Genomic DNA, 23,889 nt, shown 5'->3' on the forward strand with positions numbered 1-23,889 from the left:
AATTTATGTAACATTTTACTTCATTGAAAAGAAGTTAAAGCCCCCTATGACTTAACTCTGCTTCTTTCGTTAGAAGAGTTACTCATAGAACTTTTTTTGACTTCAGCTATCTATCCCTCTAAAGTCTACCTTTTACTGAACAATCTTTGAAGTAGTATATTTTATAAGTTTTATTTTCTGTGTGTGAGACATAGGACCTGATTTTTTGTTGTTGTTTACTAAAGTTCAGTGTTTTTGTACTGTGATACAATACAAAGCCCATTGTCTTGATAATATCTTTCTTTATTATGAACCATAGGCTCCAAGATTGGCTTAAACTTTAAGAGTTGAGGGAGACAGTGTGGCTTATTGGTTAATTGGCTTTGTAGGAGACCATCTGAATTCTGATCCTATCTATCCCACTTCTAGCTGTGTGATCTTAGCCAGGTAATTTAACTTGTCTACGCCTTAGTTTCCTTATTTATTAAAAAACAAAAATTTTTTTTTACCTTTTAAGGCTGTAATAGTTAAAGGATAGTGAATGTTGAAATTTTTATTGTAGTACTTGTCTAAGTTTTTTTATTCATTTTGCAACCTGTCTTGTTGGTATTTTTTTTATTGAGTTTGTTTGTTTGTTTTTTAAGGGCAAAGGATTCCAAAAGACTTTATGAAAGAAAATGTAAGATACAAAATAAATACAGGAGGGGCACCTTGATGGCTCAGTAGCTTGAGTGTCCAACTCTTGATCTTGGCTCAGGTTTTGATCTCAGGGTTGTGGGTTCAAGCCTTGCGTTGGCACGGAGCCTACTTTAAATAAACAATGAAAAGAAAAAACACAAGAAAAGTTGTTCAGTATCATTAATCATTAGGGAAATGAAACCACATATCTATTAAAATGATTACATGAAAAAGATTGACCATTTCAAATTTTGATAAGAATGTGAAGGACGGGCGCCTGGGTGGTTCAGTTGGTCAAGCAACTGCCTTCAGCTCAGGTCATGATCCTGGAGTCCTGGGATCGAGTCCCATATCAGGCTCCTTGCTCAGCAGGAGGTCTCCTTCTCCCGATGACCTCTCTCCTCTCATGCTCTCTCTCTTTCATTGTCTCTCTCTACCTCTCAAATAAATAAAATATTAAAAAAAAATGTGAAGGACTAGAACTCTCAGGTACTCTTATTGGGATGGACAATTATACAACCAATTTGGAAAACAGTTTGCAGGGGTTTTGAGTTTTGTTTATATATTTTTTTACTCAAATATAATCAACATACAATGTTATATTAGTTTCAGGTATACAATATAATGATTGAACAATTCTCTACTCATCATGGTATGTGTACTCTTAATCCCCTTAACCTGTTTCACCCATCTCTCACCTAACTCCCTCTGGCCGCCAGCAGTTGGTTTTCTGTATATTTTTTTTTTTTGTCTCTTTGTTCATTTGGTTTGCTTCTTAAATTCTGTGTATGAGTGAAATAATGTATTTGTCTTTCTCTGACTAACTGCGCTTAGCATTATACTCTCTAGCTTCATCCATGCCATTGCAAATAGCAAAATTTCATTCTTTTTTCTGGCCAAATAACATTGTGTGTGTGTGTATCTCATATCTTCTTTATCTTTTCATTGATTGATGGGCACTTGGGCTGTTTTCATAATTTAGCTTTTGGAAAGTAATGCTCCAGTAAACATAGGGGTGCCTGGATCCCTTTGAATTAGTGTTTTGTGTTTTGGGGGATAAATATCCAGTAGTCCACTGCTGGATTGTAGGATACTGCCTGGATTGTATGATACTGTATGATACTCCTGGGTTGTATGATACTGCCATTTTCAGGTTTTGAGGAACCTCCATACTGTTTTCCATAGTGGCTGCACCAGTTTGCATTCCCACCAACAGTGTATGTGGGTTCCCTTTTTCCACATCCTCACCAACACTTTGTTATTTCTTGTGGTTTTAATTTTAGCCATTCTGACAGGTGTAAAGTGATATCTCATTGTGGTTTTAATTTTCATTTCCCTGATGATTAGTGATGTTGAGCATCTTCTCATGTGTCTCTTGGCCATCTGGATGTTTTGGGGAAAATGTTCATTCCGTTCCCCTGCCCATTTTTTAATTGGATTATTTGTTCTTTTTTGGTGTTGAGTTGTAGATGATTTTTTTAATGTATTTTGGATATTAACACCTTATTGGATGTGTCATTTTATCTTCTCCTCTTTAGTAGATTGCCTTTTTGTTTTGTTGATGATTTCCTTTGCTGTGCAAAACCTTTTTATTTTGGCGTAGGTCCCAATAGTTTAATTTTGCTTTTGCTTCCCATGCCAGAGGGGACACATCTAGTAAAATGTTTCTATGGCTGATGTCAAAGAAATTACTGCCTATGTTTTCTTTCTAGAGTTTTATGATTTCAGATCTCATATTTAGATCTTTAACCCAATTTGAATTTATTTTTGTGTATGGTGTAAGAAAGTGGTCTGGTTTCATTCTTTTGGTATTTTTAAAATACATATCTGTACCAAAACTGAAATGATCATCAGAAGTTCACTTAAACAGAGATTGAATAAATTGGTTTGGTCAAAAATTAAAGTAAACATTTCTGGACATAAACGATTACCCAGTACATTTTAAGAAGGAATAATAATTATTCCTTATGTTGTTCCATATATATATATGTTGTCCTTACGTTCTGGTTGGGAGAGGATAACAAAGTTTTATGTAGCATATTGGCATGTGATAAATAGTATGGAGAAAAATAGAAGAGGAATGGAGAGTACCCAGCGGGAGAGTTGCTGGTTGGGTAGGAAAGGAAAGACCTTACCATGGAGGTGACATTTGAAAGATGAGAGTGAGCACTGCAGATAGTGAGGGAAGAGCATTACAGCCTGAGGAATTAGCAGTAGCAATAATAATGATAGCTAACACATACACTGTTATGTGCCAGGAGCTACTTAACTCCTTTACATATATTAACTTACTTAATCTTTATAGTATCCTGTGAAATAGGTATTTTTACTATCCTCATTTTATAGAAAACAAAAGGCATTGAGAGAGCTTGTAAGTAATATGGCTGAAAATTGAACCCAAGCAGTTTGGCTCGAGAGTCCATCCTTGGGAGTTGCTGCATAGAGTATTAGTGAAGGCCTTGAAGAGAGAGAATTTCCAGAATGTTAGAGGAATAGCAAAGTTAGTGCAGATACTGCACAGTGACTAAAGAGAATGATAGGAGCTTAGGTCTGAAAGGTGGTTATTGGAGAAGGAATAACATAGGAAGATTTGAGTGGACTTAAAGCATTTTTATGACTGGGCTTTTACTCCAAAGTGGAGCACCTTTGATGGTTTTGAACAGGCAGGTGACATGATTTGACTGACTTCTTAAAAAGTGGTTCTTTACTAAGTCCTTCCTCAGAGGCTAATTCAGGAGGACCTGGAAACTTAGAAAAAATTACTTCTTTATTTTCACTAACTTTTAACAGTTCTTCTAAGTTTCCTTCATTTAATAATATAGTCAGTAAACAGTTATCTGTGACTTTTTGTCACCACCAGTAAAACAGTATTGTTGCAGGATCTCTTAAATCATTTAAGGTCAGCATTACTTTGAAATTATAGTACTTACTAGACTCACTGTTAGAGCCCACTTAATGTGATAATGAAGCACATATATTATAGTTTGTCTTTTCATATTTATATAATTTTTACAATTATATATCAATATAATTGTTTTTCTTTGTAATCTTATCTATTTCTTATCTCTATTTAAAAAGTATTTGGGGGCGCCTGGGTGGTTCAGTTGGTTTAAGCTACTGACTCTTGATTTTCAGATATTTTGTGGGATCAAGCCCCGTGTTGGGCCCTGCACTCAGCGTGGAGTCCAGTGGAGATTCTTTACCTCTGCCCCTTCCTCTGTTTCTGCTCTCTCAATAAATAAATCTTTAAAAAAAAAAAAAATAAATAACACTATATGGAAGGTGTTCATTGATTTCACCAGATTGTCAAAGGAGACTCTGGGACTCAAAAATTAAGACTACCTGTGAGGATTGCTTTGGTTATTATGATAACAATGAATACAGAGGAGGGCAAGAACAGGAAGAGGGGTACAAGTTCAGAGACTTTTGCAATACTAGGTGAGTGTTAATGGTGAGTTGGACCAGAGTAGTGGCAGAGAAGGTATATGTAATTGGATTTCGAATAAGTTTTGAAGGTTGAACCAGTGGGAGGATTTGGTACAATCAAATGTGTAACATGAAAGAAGAATCAGGGATGGCTATAAAGTTTTTGGTCTGTGCATCTGGAAGGATAGAGCTGCCATTTGCTAAAAAATCCCTTTGAAATTATCAATAGATTTATAATGCTGAATATGTCATAAATTTTTTTTAAGATTTATTTAAGAGAGCCCATGAGTGGGGGGAGAGGGAGAGAATCTCAAGCAGACTCCCTACTGAGTACAGAGCCTGTCACAGGACTTGATTTCATGACCCTGAGATCAAGAGTTGGACACTTAACTGACTGAGCCACCCAAGTGCCCCATCATAAATTTTTTAAACAGTAACATAAGCCTTATAAAAATATACAAAGGGTAAAAGAACTCTCGATCTCACCTCCCATATGAATCATGTGAGATGAGATAGAGTTATGTATGTTTGTTAAAAATTAAAAGTTTGGTTTGGGATATAAGTTTGAAGTCTTTAATCAGATATATGAGTATTACTTTGTGACTTGCTGTTTCTACTTAATATGCCCTGGCATATGCAGTCACTAGACAGAATGAGGAGAACTTAGACTTAGAGCTTAAACTTGTATTGTTTCTGAAGGTTTGAATGTTTTACAGTAAGCATGTATCCATGTACTAGGGAGGTTTAAAATGAGCAAAACGCATGTTAAGAAGTAAGAGAATGGTTACAGTATGTGACAGAAAAATTTTGTGGTCATTAGAAATAATGAAAAAGATTTACTGTATTATACCACCATGGAAGGGCTCTAAAATCTATAAATTAAGTAAACAAAAATAAGGTAAAGACAGAATAAGTAGATAAGTGTGTCAGAATCACAGTAAATCTAACAGTGTTTACCTTTAGAGAAAGAGACTGGATGGATAGGAAGACACCTCCCCTCTTTTTAAGCTGCTGAATTTACTAGCCTTGTACATGTATTACTTCTTTAAGTGCCATGATTCGTATGCGAGGTGAGCTTATGGGTTGGTTCTTTCATTCTTTGTATCTTTGTATTCATATACATTATAGTTTTAAAATTTTATGTCTAATATAGAAAGTCATGTCTATAATATGATCTTTATTATGAGTAAAATATGTCTTTATTTACATATGGCTAGAAGAAAAGATTATGGGGATATACATTGAAATGTTAGTAGTGGTTTTCCTGGGTGATGGAAATTGAGATCGTTTTTTAAAAATATTTTTCTTTAATTTCTTGTAGACTATGAGAAGACAACGAAATGAAGTTGTAGTTGAATTAAGGAAGGTGAGTCTGAGTAATATTGAGTACTTCTAAGCATAATTCTAACAGTATTACAGCATATATAGAAGATACTAAATGTATATTAATCCCAAGTGTTTACCATTTCTTTTTCTTTTGAAAACTGAAGGATTTTAACTAAACTTAACCAAGCTATTGAAGTTGGCAAAATCCAAGAATAGAGATAAACGAGTTATATGGTGTTTTTCTTCTGTAATATTTAATAATTTATAGAAAGTGGAAGTCTTGTCTATACAGTTATACTCAATAGTTCAGCTGCTTACAGGTGTAGTTATACACAAGTTCTGAAAAGAACTTGTTCCATTTACAAATTTCATCAACTTTTCAAGTATTAAAATAGGTTCTATTTCATGTGTGTAAAAAAAAGAAAGTTATAGTTGGGAGTATATCTAAATTTGTCCCGCACATTTTTTAGTGAAATTTGAGTGGGCCTTGATTTTTGTAAGGCATTGTTGATTTTTGTCTGATTTTGAACTGCCCAACTTTTGCTTTGACTTTGTTTTTAGGTGATAAAGAGAAGCTCCCAGATGATGTATAAAATGGTTTAGTACTTTTAAATAAATACATATATGTTTGGTACTGGCTTAAACTATACACTGTCTTTTTTAATCAATTTTTGGTTTTTAATTTCTTTTTACATAGTTCACGGTTCATTAAAAATGTAATATTTGGGGCTTGGGACTCAAATTTTGTGTTGCTTAAATATTCGAATCACAGTTTGGTTTAATTTTCTGCATTTGCATTTTACTTTTAAAAGGCACTTCCCATTTCAGTTTGTAGGCACAGGATTGCCTAACCTTTTTGTATGAAAGTATTTAGCTTTTTTAACTAAAGTTCTTTTTTTGATATATATCTTTATTTTTTTTTTTTAAGAATAAAAGAGATGAGCATCTCTTAAAGAGAAGAAATGTACCACATGAAGATATCTGTGAAGATTCTGATATAGATGGCGATTATAGAGTGGTAAGTTATTGTTATTCTGGTAACTTAAAAACTGCCAGTGAAAAATTTTACATAAATATAGAATTTTAAGGTGACTTTTAACTTAGTTTTTTTCTTTAATTTTTTTTCACAGCAAAATACCTCTCTAGAAGCTATTGTTCAAGTAAGTTGAGTTTTTCCCCCGTCTTCATTTGTATTTCTAATTATTATGTATCTATATCAAAAATTATTTTAATTTTTTATAGAATGCTTCAAGTGATAACCAAGGAATTCAATTAAGTGCAGTTCAAGCTGCTAGGTAAGTAAAGTTTGGGGGACATATTTTAATTTTTTAACTTACCCAGGAGTTCATTTTGAGTTTTCACTGTATGAGTACTCATATTTAACTTTGATGACAAGCAATAAATAATAGTCTATAGACCAACTACATTTAGTTCAAAAATTTTTTCTGTGATTGAGAGTATTAAAATTGGTAGTAGTTTTCTAAACTCACAAACTTAAATTTCAGCTTGCATAGTACGTACAGATGCTAGGGAAGAGTTGTGTTGACAGGTTATTGCTGTCAACTAATAGAAAAACATTATTTATAAAACTTTACTTTTTATTAACAGGTTTAATTTTATAAAAAGATGTTTCATCTCTTTGCCAGGTAGTTAATTCTTTTCACAATCCCTATTTTAATCAAATAATAAATTGAGTTACAAGCTTACTGTAGCAGTGTACAGGCAAGTAGACATTAAGATTTAGGGCTCTAAAGTTTGCCAGTGTACTTCCAGGTAGAAATATTAACTTATTTTGCATATTTCTGCTGTGAAATCTATGTTCTAGAGGTGTATGCTCCTAGATTTTAAGGGGAGTACCAGAGAAACTTCTGAGACTTTTGTATTAATGAATAGGTCGGAGAAGGCATGGTTGTCTTATAGTATAATACAGTCTTTCCTTTCTCTATTTATAAATATAAGAATAATGCTCTGTGTTATTATTAGTAGGACAGAAACACTTAAGTAATTGATCCTACTCATAGAATTTCATAGTGGGAGAAGATTTCATCCAGTATCTTAGCCAGTATACAAATCTTTTATTAAAAAAATTTATTAGAGTTCCCTACTTTTGTGTATTCATTTTAAATAACCTAGAACAGATAGGAAAATTACAGAATTAACAGTATTGCCAACTATAGGTAAAAGAACTTCTTAGAGAGAACTTGGTTATATTGGAAGGAAATCATAGAAGTACTCACATCTCAAAATGGCAAATTAATGTTTACAGATAAGATGATTAAGAAATTTTGATACATTATTCTCACCATTTTCAGAGTTGATTATTTGAATTTTGGACCAGCTTTTCTCAGTAGGTGTTCTAATGAAAGCTGTAAGGCATCTAAGGCCAATATTCTCAAATTGTGGTCTTTGGATCCCTAGGAGAACCTAAGACAACTTTATAAGTGTACAAGATCAAACTCATTTTCACAATAATACTAAGACTTTGTTTGCCTTTTTTTAACGTGTTATGAATTTACATTGATGTTGGAAAAGTAACTGTGACTAGAATTGCTGGTACCTTAGTGCAAATCAATTAGACTGTCACTAAACTGGTTTATATTATATTTTGTAGATACTGTAGGCACCATTATGCACTCAAAAGAAAGGCCATTTCTAAATCTTGAAGAATGTCCTCAATGAAGTAGTAGAAGAAAGTTCTTTTATTAAATCTGGAACCTAGGTTAAGAAAGACTGGGTTATTGGGGCGCCTGGGTGGCTCAGTGGGTTAAGCCTCTGCCTTTGGCTCGGGTCATGATCTCGGGGTCCTGGGATCGAGCCCTGCATCGGGCTCTCTGCTCTGCCTGCCTCTGCCTACTTGTGATCTCTCTCTCTCTCTCTCTTTGTCAAATAAATAAATAAGATTTTGAAAAAAAAAAAAAAAAGAAAAGAAAGACTGGGTTATTTCCTACTTTGTGCTAAGAATTGTGCCATGTGCTGTGGAAAACACTGTGAAAAAGCATGTGTAATTCTTGCTCTATAAGAACTTTAGAACTTAATAGGAAAGGCAAGGGTATATTAAAATTAGGGTGATACTCAACAGCAAATATAAGCATATGCTGTGTAAATGTTCTTGGAATTCAGAGAGGATATTGTGAAAACATACAAATTGAAATGGACTTTGAATAGATAGAGCTTGAATAGACAGAAAAGAGGGCATTCCAAGTGTGGAAATAGGATGTGAAGAGCCTGGAAATGAGATTGAAATAGTGAGACAACTGATTTATTGTTGCATTACAGAGAATAAGATTCATTAGTTAGGTAAGACGGAGCCAACTTGTGGAAGGTTTAAGCTAGGCCAGGAAGGTTACATTTATTGGGTAGTAAATATGCAGCCATATTCTGCTGCTTGGTTTATATAGGAGAATGATCTGATTAAGCTTTCATAAACATTGCTCTGTAGGGTACTCAGATGGGTGAGGATTTGTGTAACCTTTATGTCAAGTATGAATTTGAATTTAATTATCATTAAATTTCACAAGCGTATGTATGTCTCTTATAGGAAGCTTTTGTCCAGTGATCGAAATCCACCAATTGATGACTTAATAAAATCTGGAATATTGCCTATTTTAGTCCATTGTCTTGAAAGAGATGACAAGTAAGTATATTAAGAAGTATTTTAGAATGTATCATTTGCACAAGACAAGATTTTCTGGTAGTTCGATTTTTAAAGAAAAAAGAAAAGGGCTATATGATGGAGTTGAAAAGCCAGTGAAAAACAGTGCAAGGTGTGTTTACACCAGGAGGTGAACATAAAGGCCGAAGAGGAACTTGAGAATGATACATTGAATTTTAAGCTTTGAAAATTCGCAAAAACTAGTTTGGCTGTTAAGTGCTTGAGAAGACTGTTTGGGTAGTCATATGCAGCTATCTAAATAAAGAGTTTTTGGATGCCTGGATGGCTCAGTCAGTAAAGCATCTGCCTTCGGTTCAGGTCATGTGATCCCTTGATCCTGGGGTGGAGCTCGCTGCTGAGCAGGAAGCCTGCTTCTCCCTCTCCTTTTGCCCCTCCCCTTAGCCCCGTTCAGTTTGTGTTCTTGTGTGCTAGCTCTCTCTCTCTCAAATGAAGAAATAAAATTTCATAAAAAGAAAAAGTATTTACTAAAATAGATGGGACACTTGAGGAAGTTGTATGCTTTTTACACTGAAGAGATACTGTAAATAGTCATTGGAGGTTTTAAAAAAGGGCTGGATGCATAGATCGATAACTTTCAAACAAAATATTTAATACTTTAAAAAATGCTTGAAGGGAGGAATGGTTGGTAGATATTAGATTTGAGCCGATGTAAAAATCCCTACTGTTAAACATTATTTGTTCTTTGTAGTCCTTCTTTACAGTTTGAAGCTGCATGGGCTCTGACAAACATTGCATCTGGAACCTCGGAACAGACTCAAGCAGTAGTTCAGTCCAGTAAGTTGCTGATTAACAGATAAAATTGTGATTTCTAAAAAAAGTTAGTAAAAAAAATAGTGATTCTCTTAAAAGGATAAAGCTATTTTTATTAAAAAATAATAGCTATTCAATTGCAGGGTAGTTGAAATAGGCCAACTAAAGTATTTTACTTTGATCATATTATTCCAGTGACTGACATTTTCTATTTCAAAAATTCATTTGTTGCTAAATCTGAGAACATTTTCTAATTATAGTAGCAGATTACATTATTGTAGTTACATTTTACTTATAGGACATCATAGAAATAAAGGTGTTTTTCCCATTGTCATACTACCTCTTGGCCTCTCTTAATGAGATTTTCATCATACGGTTCGGAGAAATTTTGTATAAAGTAGTCCTGTTGAAAAATGGCTTGAAATTTTTTCATTGTTACTATTACAGGATTGCTTTTCTTTTATGTTCCAAGAGATAAAAGTGGGAAATTATTATTGGAGGTAATAACCTGAATGTATTGTTTTCATAAATACTGTTTAATTCTTCTATCAAAGACATTAATAATTTAAAGAAGGTACTTTTAAAGTACTCTTCACAGAGTTTTAAACAGTATACTTGTGTAAGCTTATTAAAATCTTAAGCACTAATTTCTACATGATTTTAAAGAGGAACAAAGGTATTATCCAAGTAAACATTTAATTATGTAGACATTTCTGTTGTAATATTATGTAGAATATTAATATTATCTTAAATCATGATAAAACTGGCTTAATTTGGGGTTTAAATAGACTTTGGTTTTGGTTTTTTTGGTTTTATTTTGTATAATTGACTGTTCAGTAAATTTTATAATCTCAAGACAATATTTTAAGCTCTCACTCTTTTTTGTTTCTGTTTTATGTGCTTTTTCAGGACTAGAAGGAGCCTTAGAATTTAACGCTGCCAATCTGTCTTATTTTACCAGATATAATAAATGAATGAATGATTTTTTGAGTAAAGCATGACCTGCGGAAATAGCATTTTTCTAAGTACTATCAGAAGAAAGTAAAAATAGAAGAGTCATTTGTTCAGTGTAGTAGTATTCTGTTCAGATACAGACCTTTCTCTTTGTTTCCCATCCTTGTTATAAAGAAAGGGTGTTGTAAAGCAACAGAACACTTTCTGATTCAGGAGGTCTTATGTGTTATACAGGTCTCACTGGCCTGCCTAAAGATCTATGTGATGTTATTTTTTTAATTGAGGTATAATTGACATATATAGCATTAAATTAGTTCTAGGCATATGATATAATGACTCAAAGTATATACACCAAGACATGATCACAATAAGTCTAGTTTCCCCTATCCTCATATCAAATTATATGATACGCAGTACAGTATTACTGACTACAGTTACCATGCTATACACTTAATTCCCATGACTGACTTGTTTATGATTGGACGTTTGTATGTCTGGACTCCCTTGTACTTCACTCATCTCCCAAAAGCCCTACCCTCTGTCAGCCATCACTGTTCTCTGCATCTATGAGTTTTTGTTTTGTTTGTTCATTTGTTCTGTTTTTAGATTCCATATATAATTGAAATCATAAATTATTTGTCTTTCTTTTTTCTGACTTATTTCACTTAGTATCTCAAGGTCCATTGATGTCCTATATACAAGTATTTCATTTTTTTGGTAGTAGCTAAGTGGTATTCCATTGTGTGTGTGTCTGTGTGTGTACACACATCTTATCCATCCATCCATCATTGGACACGTTGGTTGTTTCCATATATTGGCTATTGTGAATAATGTGGTAATGGACATAGGGGTGCATATATATTTTCAGAGGTTCTGAGTGGTTTCACCATAAGCATATTTGCTGAAAACATTTTCCCCACTTAACTAATTGGCCATAAGGCAATTTCACCATTAAAGATAACAAGAATAACTGGTTGACAGTTTGATTTGATGGTTTGTTGATTTCGTCAGCTAGTTGACAGTTTACTTTCATTTCTGCATTGACACAGTACTCCCATTTTTATAGTAAGTAAATCTTAGCCCTCGTAATAGTCTGTACAGTGCCATAGAGTTTTGAACCCACATTTCTCATAGAACTTTGGAACATCTGTCAATAAACATGTGGTAATATGCTAAGAACAAAGAACAGTGTAGAAGACTTTCACAGTGTAATGCAAAGCTGTTACAAATATGCATCCTTGTATTTAGAAACTGATACCTCTCTTAAGGAAGAAAGAAATTTTAGGAAAAAATGAAAACGTGATGCCAGATGAAGAGATGAATCAACAAGAAAAATAAATGTATAATATTATGAAAGGAAAACTTTGAGGACAAGTGCTTAGGTACAGTCTGCAAAATAAAATCAATTATTTGCATAGAATTGCATGAATCTACACACATTTTAAATGTATTCAAATGTTTTATATTTTGCAATAAAGTCTTGTTAATTTTGTCAGTGCATTTTTCATGTTTCATTATGTCCTTTTTAATGGATATCTCTCTTTTATTCTTGTGATTTTATCTTTTATGGCATAATTGCCATATGGCCAATTAGTTATAGGATGAAGATGTTTGTGGCAAAGATGCTTATGGTGAAAATCCTGGGCAGTGTTCTTAAATTTATTGTCATTTGCTTCAGATAAGTACCCAGAAGTGGAATTGCTAGATCCTGTATTTCTAGTTTCTGTACTAGTTTCTTCTATTTTTAGTTTTTTTATTAGCCTCCATACTGTTTTCCATAGAGGCTGCTCCAATTTCTATGCCTACAGGTGTGCACAAGGGTTCCCTTTTTTCCAGTTCCTGTCTAATACTTGTTATTTCTTGTCTTTTTGATTCTAGCCATTCTGATGGTGTGAGGTGGTATCTCATGGTTTTGATTTGCATTTCCCTGATGATCAGTGATGTTGAGCATCTTTTCATATGTCTTTTGGTCATCTGTATGCCAGTGCTTTCAGTACTTTGAATATATCATACCACTCCTTTCTGGCCTGCAAACTTCATTCTAAAAAATCTCTGATAGTCTTATGGGACTTTTCTTGTATGCAAAAAGTTGTTCTGTTGCAACTTTTAAGATACTCTCTTTATCTTTAGATAAACTCTTGCCATTTTAATTATAATGTGTGTTGGTATGGCTCTTTTTGGGTTCATTTTATTTGTAATTTTCCTGGCTTCCCAGATCTGGATATCTCTTTCCTTCCCCAAGTAAAGAAAGTTTTTAGCCATTGTTTCTTCACAAGTTTTCTGTATCTTTCTCTCTTCTCCTTTTGGGACCACTTATGGGAACGTTGTTCCACTTGCTATTGTCCTATAGGTCCCTTAAGATATCTTCACTTTTTTTAAATTCTTTTTTGGGGGGTGCCTGGGTGGGTCAGTCGTTAAGCATCTGCCTTCAGCTGAGGTCATGATCCCAGGGTCCTAGGATTGAGCTCCGCGTCTGTCTGGCTCCCTGCTTTGCAGGAAGCCTGCTTCTCCCTCTCCCACTCCCCCTGCTTGTGTTCCCTCTCTCGCTGTCTTTCTCTCTGTCAAATAAATAAATAAAATCTTTTTTTTTTTTTTAAAGATTTATTTATTTATTTATTTATTTGACAGAGAGAGAGAGATCACAAGTAGGCAAAGAGGCAGGCAGAGAGAGGGGGGGAAGCAGGCTCCCCACTGAGCAGAGAGCCAGTTGTGGGGCTCGATCCCAGGATCCTGAGATCATGACCTGAGCCAAAGGCAGAGGCTTAACCCACTGAGCCACCCAGGCACCCCAATAAATAAAATATTTTAAACAAAATAAAAATAAAATTCTTTTTTGTTTTGCTGCTCTGTTTAGGTGAGTTCTACTGCCTTGTCTTCCAGGTCACTGATCTTTCCTTCTCCTTTATCCTTCTCTGTTGTTGAATGCCTCTACTCTATCTTTCGTCGTTATTCTGTTCTTCAGCTCTGTGACTTTTGTTTGGTACTTTCTTGTATTTTCTGTCTGTCTGCTGATATTTTTTCTGTGTTCATCCATTTTCTCCTGAGATTCGGGAGCATCTTTATGACCATTGTTTTGAACTCTTTATCAGGTAAACTTTGTCCATTTCAGTAAAGTGTTTTCTGGGGTTTTATTTCATTCTGTTCTTCAGTTTACTTATGTAACTTGATTTTCCGTGTTTGTTTTTATGTATTAGGTGAAACAGCTACCTCTCCCAGTCTTGAAGGAATGGTCACTGGAAGCATGTGTGTCAGTCAGCTGTTTGTGCTATCCTTTGGGGGTGGTAGCCTGCCAGAGATTGTTTCACTCCTGTGGAGCCCAGAAATGCAGAATACCCTCCTATTCCCAGCTACCAGAGCCAGGCATTCAAGGGGTGTCCCTTATGTGGACTTTGTGCTTCTGCCAGCTTTGGCAAGGCCACATGGGCATGGCAGGCCAGGATGAACTATCCCACCAGGTTTGGTGGGGAGGAACTGTAGCAGTGCTCCGCGCCAGAGGTGCAGGGTGGTGCAAGTATCACTAGCAAGGTAGAATGTGTAAAAAATGGCACCTGTCAGCACCTCCGTCCCTGGAGGAAGTTCCAGCAGACCCTCATTCCTTAGGCAGTTGCTTTAAACTTAGGCAGGGAACCTCCTTTACATATGTTCTAGGCACTTTTAAGCCCACTGCTTTTGTGCTGGAGCCTGGAGCATGTGGGCAGGTGGTCTCTTAAGAGCATAGTCCTGGTTTTCTGCAGCCCTTTGGGGCTCTTGGATGATAGCCGTGTTGGTTTTCAAAGCCAGGGAGTTTGTCTCTGGTGTAGGTCCCAAGGGTTCAGGTGCCTGTTTTGGTGCTCTAACCTCTCACTCTTCAGGGATATGCTCCATATTTATGAAATCTCTCTGCTTGTGGGTAGCTGCTAGGTTGTAGGGCATAGCTTTGTTAGGACCTTAGTCTCTGCCTCTACTGTCCATCTCAGTGTGACTTTTTTATCCTTTGTTATGGAGGAACTGTTGTGCTGGTTCTATGAAGGCGTTATTGTATATGTAGCTATAGATTTGGTGTCCACGGTAGAAGGTGAGGTCAGCTACCATCTTGAACTGCACCCTCCTGTTATTTTAAATTTCTGTATTCAAAAGGTACTTCAACAGTTAGGGTCCCTTTTTTTCTCTCAGTTTGAGAATAATGCTTGAATCTATAAGGAATGAATTAATCTACTTTATTTTTAGGAATTGATTTTTAATTTGGGATTTTATTCAGGTTTAATTGTGAATGAAAATTTACCAGCTTGATTTGATATTTGTATCTTAAAACTGTCATTTTGATGCTGGATAAGTGGTTTGCTAGTCAAAAGTTTTCCACTACTGTTATTCTAGAGAAAATCATTTAATAGATATATATGTTAAATATATTTTTGATAGGTTCCTTTCTTAGATTCAGCAAAGAAAAGATTGACTTTTGGTTTAGAGTATAGTATCTTCAATCCTTTTTTTCCCCTTCCAATATTATGAGATGTAATTGGCCTCTAAGACTATCTTTAACCTTAAATGTTAATTTATGTTTTCCTCCTTCAGATGCTGTGCCACTTTTCCTGAGGCTTCTACATTCACCCCATCAAAATGTCTGTGAGCAAGCAGTGTGGGCACTGGGAAATATCATAGGTTTGTATAAAACTTGTAATACTAGTCCAGCAATTGTTGTTATCAGACACTATATAATAAAAATGACTGCTAGTAGTTGAGAAAGAAAAACAGTGTGTCTTTTTAGTACTGGTTTTTGTGAAATAATTTATAGAAATTACAGCTGTTTTAAGTATAAACCTATAATAAACAGAAACATTTTTGTTGCCTATGATACCATAGTATCTTTTTGTATATAGTCAACTCTTTTTTAAGTATATAGTCAACTCTTAATTGTTCCAGTAATTCTGAAATCTGTATGTGATAATAGATCTCCTCTCCCTCCTTTATTATGTTGATGGATCTATTTTATTCCTTAACTTTCTCCACTGTCATAGAAACTAGTAAAAAGGAATATGCACAACGTAAACCAACACTTTTTCTCCATAATGACAGTTCTAAAAAGAGTCTTAATTGAAATTTTTACTGTCTTTCCTGAATTTTAGTACAGTAAAATACAGTAATGTTATCCATTATCATCATGAGGTCATCATACAGGAGGTATTTGTAGCTTTATAGACAGGGTCATTGAATGTTAAATACCATGATTACTGTACCTCTTGGGTTTTCTCTGACATAATTGTAAAAAGAATAAAGACAATTCTAATATTTCAAGATACGTTTTTAAACTATAAACAGACTACCCAAACTCAAAAATTTGAAGAACTATCATTGAGTGAGTAGAGAATGGAAAAAATCTGGGGTCTGAACTGTATTATGTCCCTTGATGTTAAAGTTTCTATTATTCTTACATGGAAGTAGTCAATATTACTTTCATGTACCTTTTCTATATTACTCTTTGGGGGCAAAGATAGATTGCAGGGGATGGTTAGCATTCCATAATTAAAATGGGAGAATTTCTCTATAAACTGTTCTTCACATATGGTATATTGCTATTAGGAATGCTATCATTTGTGTATCCAGATTTCTTCACCCCTTTGCTTTTATACCAACTTTAGATTTGTAACTATTAATGCAACATCTTGATCTTTGGTTTTTAATTCCAGTGACATTGTAAAATAATTAGGATACATGGATACCAAAAGAATAGGCATTTTTATCTCAAAATATTACAGTGCGAGGAAAAGGGTTTTCATTTATAGAATGTAATACTTAATGTGGTTTTAATGCTAGAAATTACAGTGATGCTATAGATACAGAAATTACATTTGACAGTTCACTAAGGCAGCGATTCTCAAACTTTAGTCTATTTTCAGCATCATATGAAGGGACTTATTAAAACCCCCAATTCTGGATCCACGAGCTTGTTTAACAGATTTGGATAGGGCCAAAAATTACTGTGGGAACCCATGGCTCTAGTGATACTGATTCATCCCTTCCTTCTTTTGACATAGTTTTTTTATTTCTGAATTTTATTTTGGGCGTAGTTTTTTAAATGTGTAGAGTAATTTATAGTTAATACTTTTGGTACTCTGATATTGGATTATAAGTATAAATTCTACAACTTTTTTCTAGTAATATTTTGATATATATGCATACATTTTTTTTAATTACATAAAAGTTTGTTAAACTGAGAGTACCATTGAGAGAAAATAAGAGCAACAGTCCTCTGCTCACAAAGTACTCTAAAGGATCCTTAGGCTTCTAATTTTTAATGGCACAAAAACATAGGTGAACAATTAACCTGAATGTGTGAAGAATGTGCAAAAAATATCTTACTACTTTATGTTGTCTTTCTTGTCTCAGAGACCTAAAATGAGAACTTGGTTATTGTTGTCTAAAACTTCTATATAAAACTAAATAGACTGTCTGGTTAAAATACAGAAAGCAGCATACTCAACCCAGTGCTTTATGTTTTCTTAATTCCTTATTGTCAGTGTATTTTATTGAATTAATCACTCCTTCCTACAGGTGATGGACCACAGTGTAGAGATTATGTCATAAGTCTTGGAGTTGTGAAACCTTTACTTTCCTTCATAAGTCCATCTATTCCTATAACATTCTTAAGAAATGTTACTTGGGTAATGGTCAACTTATGTCGCCATAAAGATCCACCACCCCCGATGGAAACCATTCAGGAGGTAAACAGATGTTTTGTGTTTCGTCTTTTTGTTTTTTAACTAAACTGGATACCATTATGTATGTTTTTAAATCTGTATATTTCTCTCTTCAGATTCTTCCAGCTCTTTGTGTCTTAATTCATCACACGGACGTAAATGTGAGTATTTTTTATGTGTATGATATGTATGTCTAGGGTTTCCTCTATGACATAGGGAAGAAAATGTTATACTGGACCTAATGTTCATGTACTCGATTAGATTTTTCCATTGCAAGAGTTGTAATAACATAGCTTATTATTATTATATTTACTTTGTCTTTACCTATATCACAAAATATAATTTACAGTGAAGAAGTCAAGCCCAACTATATTTTGGTCTGGGCAATAACATATGTGGCGATTTGGGGCAGTTAAAAACTCATTTTGGAAGTTCTTAAAGTTGCCAGTTAGTGATCTATCTCACTAAAATTGTATCTTTGATTGGTCAAGAGCTTTTTATGGAAGCTCATTTTGACGGCCTGGCCAGTGTTTGAGAGAATATATAGGCCTAATAATATTTCATAATTGTGAGAGATTAAAAAACTACTTGTGCCTTGTGCATGGGTTTCTGTTCATATGCATACACCAATCCAAGAATATCAGTTGGTCTTGAATTTATTTTCACTGTATTTTTCCATCTATAGTGACTGTGATACTGGTTTCACATGTTGTAGAGAGAACTCATAAATATCCAAACAAGAAAAAAATTTGTGCAGACTAGATTTTAAGCATAATAAATATACCTTATTCATTCTAACCAACACAGACGGCAAAGTAAAAAGCACCTCAGAAAGTATGAATGAGGTGGGAAACTGCTTATAAAACCAGCTTTGACGTCATCGTGTTAGAAAAGCTAGGAATATGACAGGTAAAATAAATAACAGGAATACAGTGCATAGCAACATTCAGGAACTTTGGTTCCTTAAAAGCAGCTTGGAATGATGACCAGTGTTTGATAAGCTGCTTCATTCCTTTTCAGTTTCTGGGATAATAACATTTTTCCAGGCTCTCTCTAAAGCATATGGAACAAATTAAAGTTAGAATTCCACTACATCATGCAGTGATAAAATGTATAAAATTCATTAGGTGAACATGATCCTTGCTCTAAAGATACTTGGTTTTAGATCCCGTTAGTCTAGAATCCTTAAAATATATATGTATATAAAAGCTATTTAGGGGGTTTGCTCATTAGTGCCAAGTATTTTTATTAAACCAGAAATTTTAATATTTTACTTGTAAATGAGTTCCAAAGAAGATTAACCTCAAAGTTTATACCTCTACCAAAACCCAGACATTTTGGTTGACCTTATTCAGAGATTGTATTGTGTTCTTTCCACCTGTTTACCCCAATCCAGTTGAGATTGTAACTGTTTTCTTGGCTTTTAATATATTTTGAATTTTTCAAGCCAGTCTCATTGTTCTTCTATAGTAATATATGTACTGAGTAGTTTATAATACTATTTACTGAAAATGCAGTCTTTGTAGGTAAACATTTTAGCAGCAAATTCTTAAACCAGACCATGAAAGAAGTAAAAAATAAATAAAACTGCTTCTACAAATCATAAGTGAAATGCTGAAATTACAGTATAGTTAAAATTAGTAAATTTATCATAGACTTTTAACTTCAATACAAGAAGTATATAAGAGGTCAAGTCTATTTAAATTGTGATTTTGATGTGAGCATATTCATGATGTTTAGTGTTGGGCCTTTAAAAAAATTGTCTCTGGATTTTATGTACAGTCGTGGAGAAGTAACTTGAAATTTTTTGCCTCTATCAACAAATTTTGGCATATGTTGGTACTCTGAAAAAAAGATTCACATTTGTAAGTTGAAATTTTAGTTCTTTCACATATTTTTGATAACCACTTCATTTGTGTTAATTCTTTGATTTGGTGTCTTCTTTTTAGATTAAAAATAGCCAAAGAACTTTTCTTGAGTTTTTGAAAGAAACGGTGGCAAAGTGTTGTTTTCTTCTTCTAGGAGATTCTCAGATGTTTTAAACATAACATTAGTTTAGAATTTAAAAAATTTCAAAATTTTCTGACTTGTCTTTTGACACATATAGTTCATATTCCAGAAAGACTTCAGAAGTAAAATTCCAGGCACAGTTATTATTCCTGTGTATTTGTCAGTAACTATGCTATTTATGCAGCAGTTTAACAGTTGTCATACTTTCTTTTGGATATACCTTCTAATTATGACTTAATACAAAAAGTGAAACACAATGGCCTGCTGAACTTCACAATAAGGTTCATTAAGAATTCTAACATTTAGGGACGCCTCGGTGGCTCAGTTGGTTAGACTACTGCCTTTGGCTCAGGTCATGATCCCGGAGTTCCTGGATCGAGGCCCACATCGGGCTCCCAGCTCCATGGGGAGTCTGCTTCTCCCTCTGACCTTCTCCTCGCTCATGCTCTCTCTCACTGTCTCTCTCAAATAAATAAATAAAATCTTAAAAAAAAAAAAAAAGAATTCTAACATTTAAAATGATAGTTTAATTTTTAGTCTAATTTAATTGCAGAGGAGTTTTTTTTTTTATAAATAGTTTTGGCAGATGCTGTAAATTATGCCTTTTCCTTTTTTTACCAGAATGTTTTTGATTATAGATCACACAGATTGACCTATGGTTGCTTTTAATGTCTTGATTGCAACTGTGGGATGCTTCTACTATGAGAAGTTGCCTCCAGGTTTTTTAGGCAAAGCAAACTGATTGGAAAAGATGAAACTACTATACTCCTAATACTGAAATACTGGCTTTAGACATACCTACATTATACCAATGATACTAGAAAGCAACTTGAATATATACATCTAGCCCCAATGTTTTGAATCACTGTGTATGTTGAATACATATAGTATTTACAACTATATGTACTTACTACAATGTCTTTGGACCTATTGTGCCTCAGTGTGAGCATTTGCAACAGACTGTGTCTTTTTCTCCTATTTCATGCATGATGTGTCAAACTCTTAGTGAGTTAAGACTGGAAACTTGAAAAAAAAAAAAAAGAAAGAAAAGACTGAATACTAACCTGTGGTTGGGGTCATAATTAACTGAAGCATACTAAATATGGCTAAAAGATGCACATTCTTGACACAGACATTCAGAGATAGATGATGGTGTTTAGTATTATAGAGCAGATTAAGATTTCGGTGAATTGAGGTGAGACAAAAAAGGAAGAAAGGTAGTGAAACAATCATTGATTAGTTATCTGTAAGTTAACTATAGTTAAGAATTATTAAAGTGAGAAAATATTCAAAGACTGTTTGAATTTTCATTTTATCCATTAGATATTGGTAGATACAGTGTGGGCCCTCTCTTACCTTACTGATGCTGGCAATGAACAGATACAGATGGTAATAGACTCTGGAATAGTCCCTCACTTGGTTCCTCTACTCAGCCACCAGGAAGTTAAAGTTCAGGTGAGTTTATTGTTGATAATAATTAATATAGGGTGTTTTGCTTTGTTTACCACTAATTTGCTTTAAGCATGGCATTCAGAAATGGACAATTTCATTAGTTTAAAGTATATTTCTAGCTAATAACACATCTTTTTAAAAATCTTTTATTTAGGGGCGCCTGGGTGGCTCAGTGGGTTAAGCCTCTGCCTTCAGCTCAGGTCATGATCTCAGGGTCCTGGGATCGAACCCCACATCGGGCTCTCTGCCTACCTCTGCCTACTTGTGATCTCTGCCTGTCAAGTAAATAAAATCTTTTAAAAAATCTTTTATTTAATATTTTTTTATTGAAGTATAGTTGACACACAATGTTACATTAGTTTCAGGTATTCAACATAGTGATCCAGCTTCTCTGTAAGTTATGCTGTGCTCATCACAAGTGTAGCTACCATCTCTCACAGTATAATGCTATTATAATACCCCTGACTATATTCTCTATGCTATACTATGTATCCCTTGACTTATTCATCAGAGTACTAGAAGCCTCTCTCTCCCACTCCCCATTTTGCCTATCCCCCCACTCTGGCAAACATCAGTTTGTTGTCTGTATTTATGGGTCTGTTTCTGCCTTTTGTTTATTCCTTTTGCTTCTTAGATTCCACATATAAGTGAAATCATACGGTATTTTTCTTTCTCTTATTTACTTCATTTAGCATAATGCTCTTTAGGTCCATTCATGTGGTGTTGTACATGACAAGATCTCATTCTCTTTATGGCTGATATTCCATTGGTGTGTGTATACACACACACACACACACACACACACCACATTTTTACCCATTCATCTATCGATAAACTCATGGGTTGCTTTCATATCTTGGCTGTTGTAAGTAATGCCACAGAAAACATAGGGGTGCATATATCTTTTTGAAATAAAACAAGAACATATCTTTGATGAAAAGAATGAGGTATTAAGTCCCCATTTTAAAGATGGAGAAAATGAGAAAAGATCACAATATGTCAACAAGAACAATTCCCCCTCCCCTTCCCTTTTCTTATACCCCACCAAAAACCCCACCCAGAGCATCTCCTTAGTAGATTACTGATTTCTAAGGTAGACCTAGGAAATTCACATGGTAACTTGGGTGGCATCTGAAACAAGTACTGATATTTTATTTTTTCCTAGGCTTCTTATTTTTCTTCATTTTTCCTACTGTTTTCCTTTTCTCCCCTCTTTTTCTTAACTCTCCATACTGCACTGGGCAAGCTTGATGTTTAGTTTCATTGGCACTATGATAAAGGCTTTATACTGAAACATGCTGATCAGGGGCTTCCTAAATTTCCTTTTAGTTATTTAAAATCTTTTTTTAATGGGGTGCCTGGGTAGCTCAGTTGTTTAAGCATCTGACTTCATCTCAGGTCATGATCTCTGGGTCCTGGGACCAAGCCACCAGGCATTTCCTTGCTCAGTAAGGAGTCTGCTTATCCCTCTGCCTCCCCCACTGTCCCCCCTCCTCAAATAAAGAAATAAAATCTTTTTAAAATAAAAAATCTTTTTTAAACTTTGTTTTATCCTTTTATTTTTAAATCCTTCCACATAAATATTTATCCCAAACCTGCATCTAGAAAGAGCCAAAAAGAGAGGGTGAGAAGTTCAGACAAATATTATGAGGAGTAACTGTCAAACTGCAGTGGTAAAGGGAGATACAGCAAGCTTTAATTCTACGATGACTTAACAATCTATTCAGCAGTAGCATAAGGAAAAACTGTTAACTTAATTCCCTGTTCCTCAACCCTGGGTGGACATTAAAATCAACTGTGAAGCTTAAAGAAAAAAAAATTATTTCTCTTGACCCCTAGAGATTGTTTTAATAAATCTGGGATATTTCTTAGAAACCTGGGCTTCAAAAAGCTCTTCAGATGATACTCGTGTACAATTGGAATGGAGAATACAAACCATAAAATTTAAAGTAGTTTAAGGAAAGAGGGAACACTTAGCTGAATTCAGAAATAGAATAAATACTTCCATTTGCGGGTATTTGTGACACATTTAAAATATTTTAATAGAGGCACCTACTGGCTCAGTCAGAGGAGCATGAGACTCTTGAACTCAGGGTAGTAAGTTTAAGCCCTGTGTTAAGTGTAGAGATTACTTTAAATAAATAAATAAACTTTAAAAAAAATAAAATATTCATACTAGATAATTAAGTTTGCATTTCTTAAGTGTAGTACTTACATTATGGGTATTTGGTTTGGTTATTTTTGTTTTGTTTTTTCAGAATGCTTCATTAGTTTTAATATTGGATTTCATTCAGAAATAGGGTTGAAATTTTTCTTTAGCAGCTCTGAATGCCATCTGTACTTTACATGATACCTAGTAGAGATATTAAAAATTTTTTCAACTTTAACTCCATCATTTAGGAAAAGAGAATAGTTGTAATGAACCACCATGTAGGTTTCCTCTACATCCCTACTCGTTCCCTTCCAGCCAATACTTTGACACATCCCAGATAGCATATCATTTCATCCAGCGTGTCTTAAAAATAAGGTTATGTGTTTTTACATATCACAGTACTGTTAGAGTATTTCTTAATTTTAATATTAAAACCCAATCAGTATCCAGATTTTACTGATTGCTTCATATTTTTTCACAGTTTGACTGAATCAGCCTCCAAACAAGATAAACACATTGCATTTGGTAGCTTTGTCTTATGTTTCTGTTACTCTACAATTCTGTTTTTCTTTGCTCTTTTAAATTTATTTGTCAAAGAATCTAGGTCACTACAAAACATTTTTAAAAGAAATTAAAGAAGACTTAAATAAATGGAAAAACATCCATGTTCATAGATTAGAAGACAGTGTTGTTAGGAAGGCAGTGCTTCTCAAATTTACCTACAGGTTAAATGCAGTTCCTTTTGGGGTACCGGGGTGGCTCACTGGGTTAAGTATCTGCCTTTGGTTCAGATCATGATCCCAGGGTCTTGGGAT

At 34.3% G+C, this 23,889-nt stretch overlaps 1 protein-coding gene across 1 annotated transcript in view; it reads left to right on the forward strand.

Annotated features, from left to right (window-relative positions):
* The window catches only part of KPNA4 (karyopherin subunit alpha 4), a 59,821-nt gene that overhangs the window by 20,411 nt on the left and 15,521 nt on the right, over nt 1–23,889 (forward strand). The window contains exons 2-11 of the mRNA XM_046003154.1: nt 5,405–5,449; nt 6,338–6,427; nt 6,540–6,569; nt 6,652–6,704; nt 8,948–9,043; nt 9,771–9,856; nt 15,338–15,424; nt 17,315–17,484; nt 17,577–17,621; nt 20,794–20,925. Of these exons, the coding sequence (XP_045859110.1) occupies nt 5,405–5,449; nt 6,338–6,427; nt 6,540–6,569; nt 6,652–6,704; nt 8,948–9,043; nt 9,771–9,856; nt 15,338–15,424; nt 17,315–17,484; nt 17,577–17,621; nt 20,794–20,925 (834 nt within the window). The remainder of the gene's footprint in view (nt 1–5,404; nt 5,450–6,337; nt 6,428–6,539; nt 6,570–6,651; nt 6,705–8,947; nt 9,044–9,770; nt 9,857–15,337; nt 15,425–17,314; nt 17,485–17,576; nt 17,622–20,793; nt 20,926–23,889) is intronic.

This window comes from Meles meles, chromosome 4, assembly GCF_922984935.1.
Source record: "Meles meles chromosome 4, mMelMel3.1 paternal haplotype, whole genome shotgun sequence".
NCBI lineage: Eukaryota > Metazoa > Chordata > Mammalia > Carnivora > Mustelidae > Meles > Meles meles.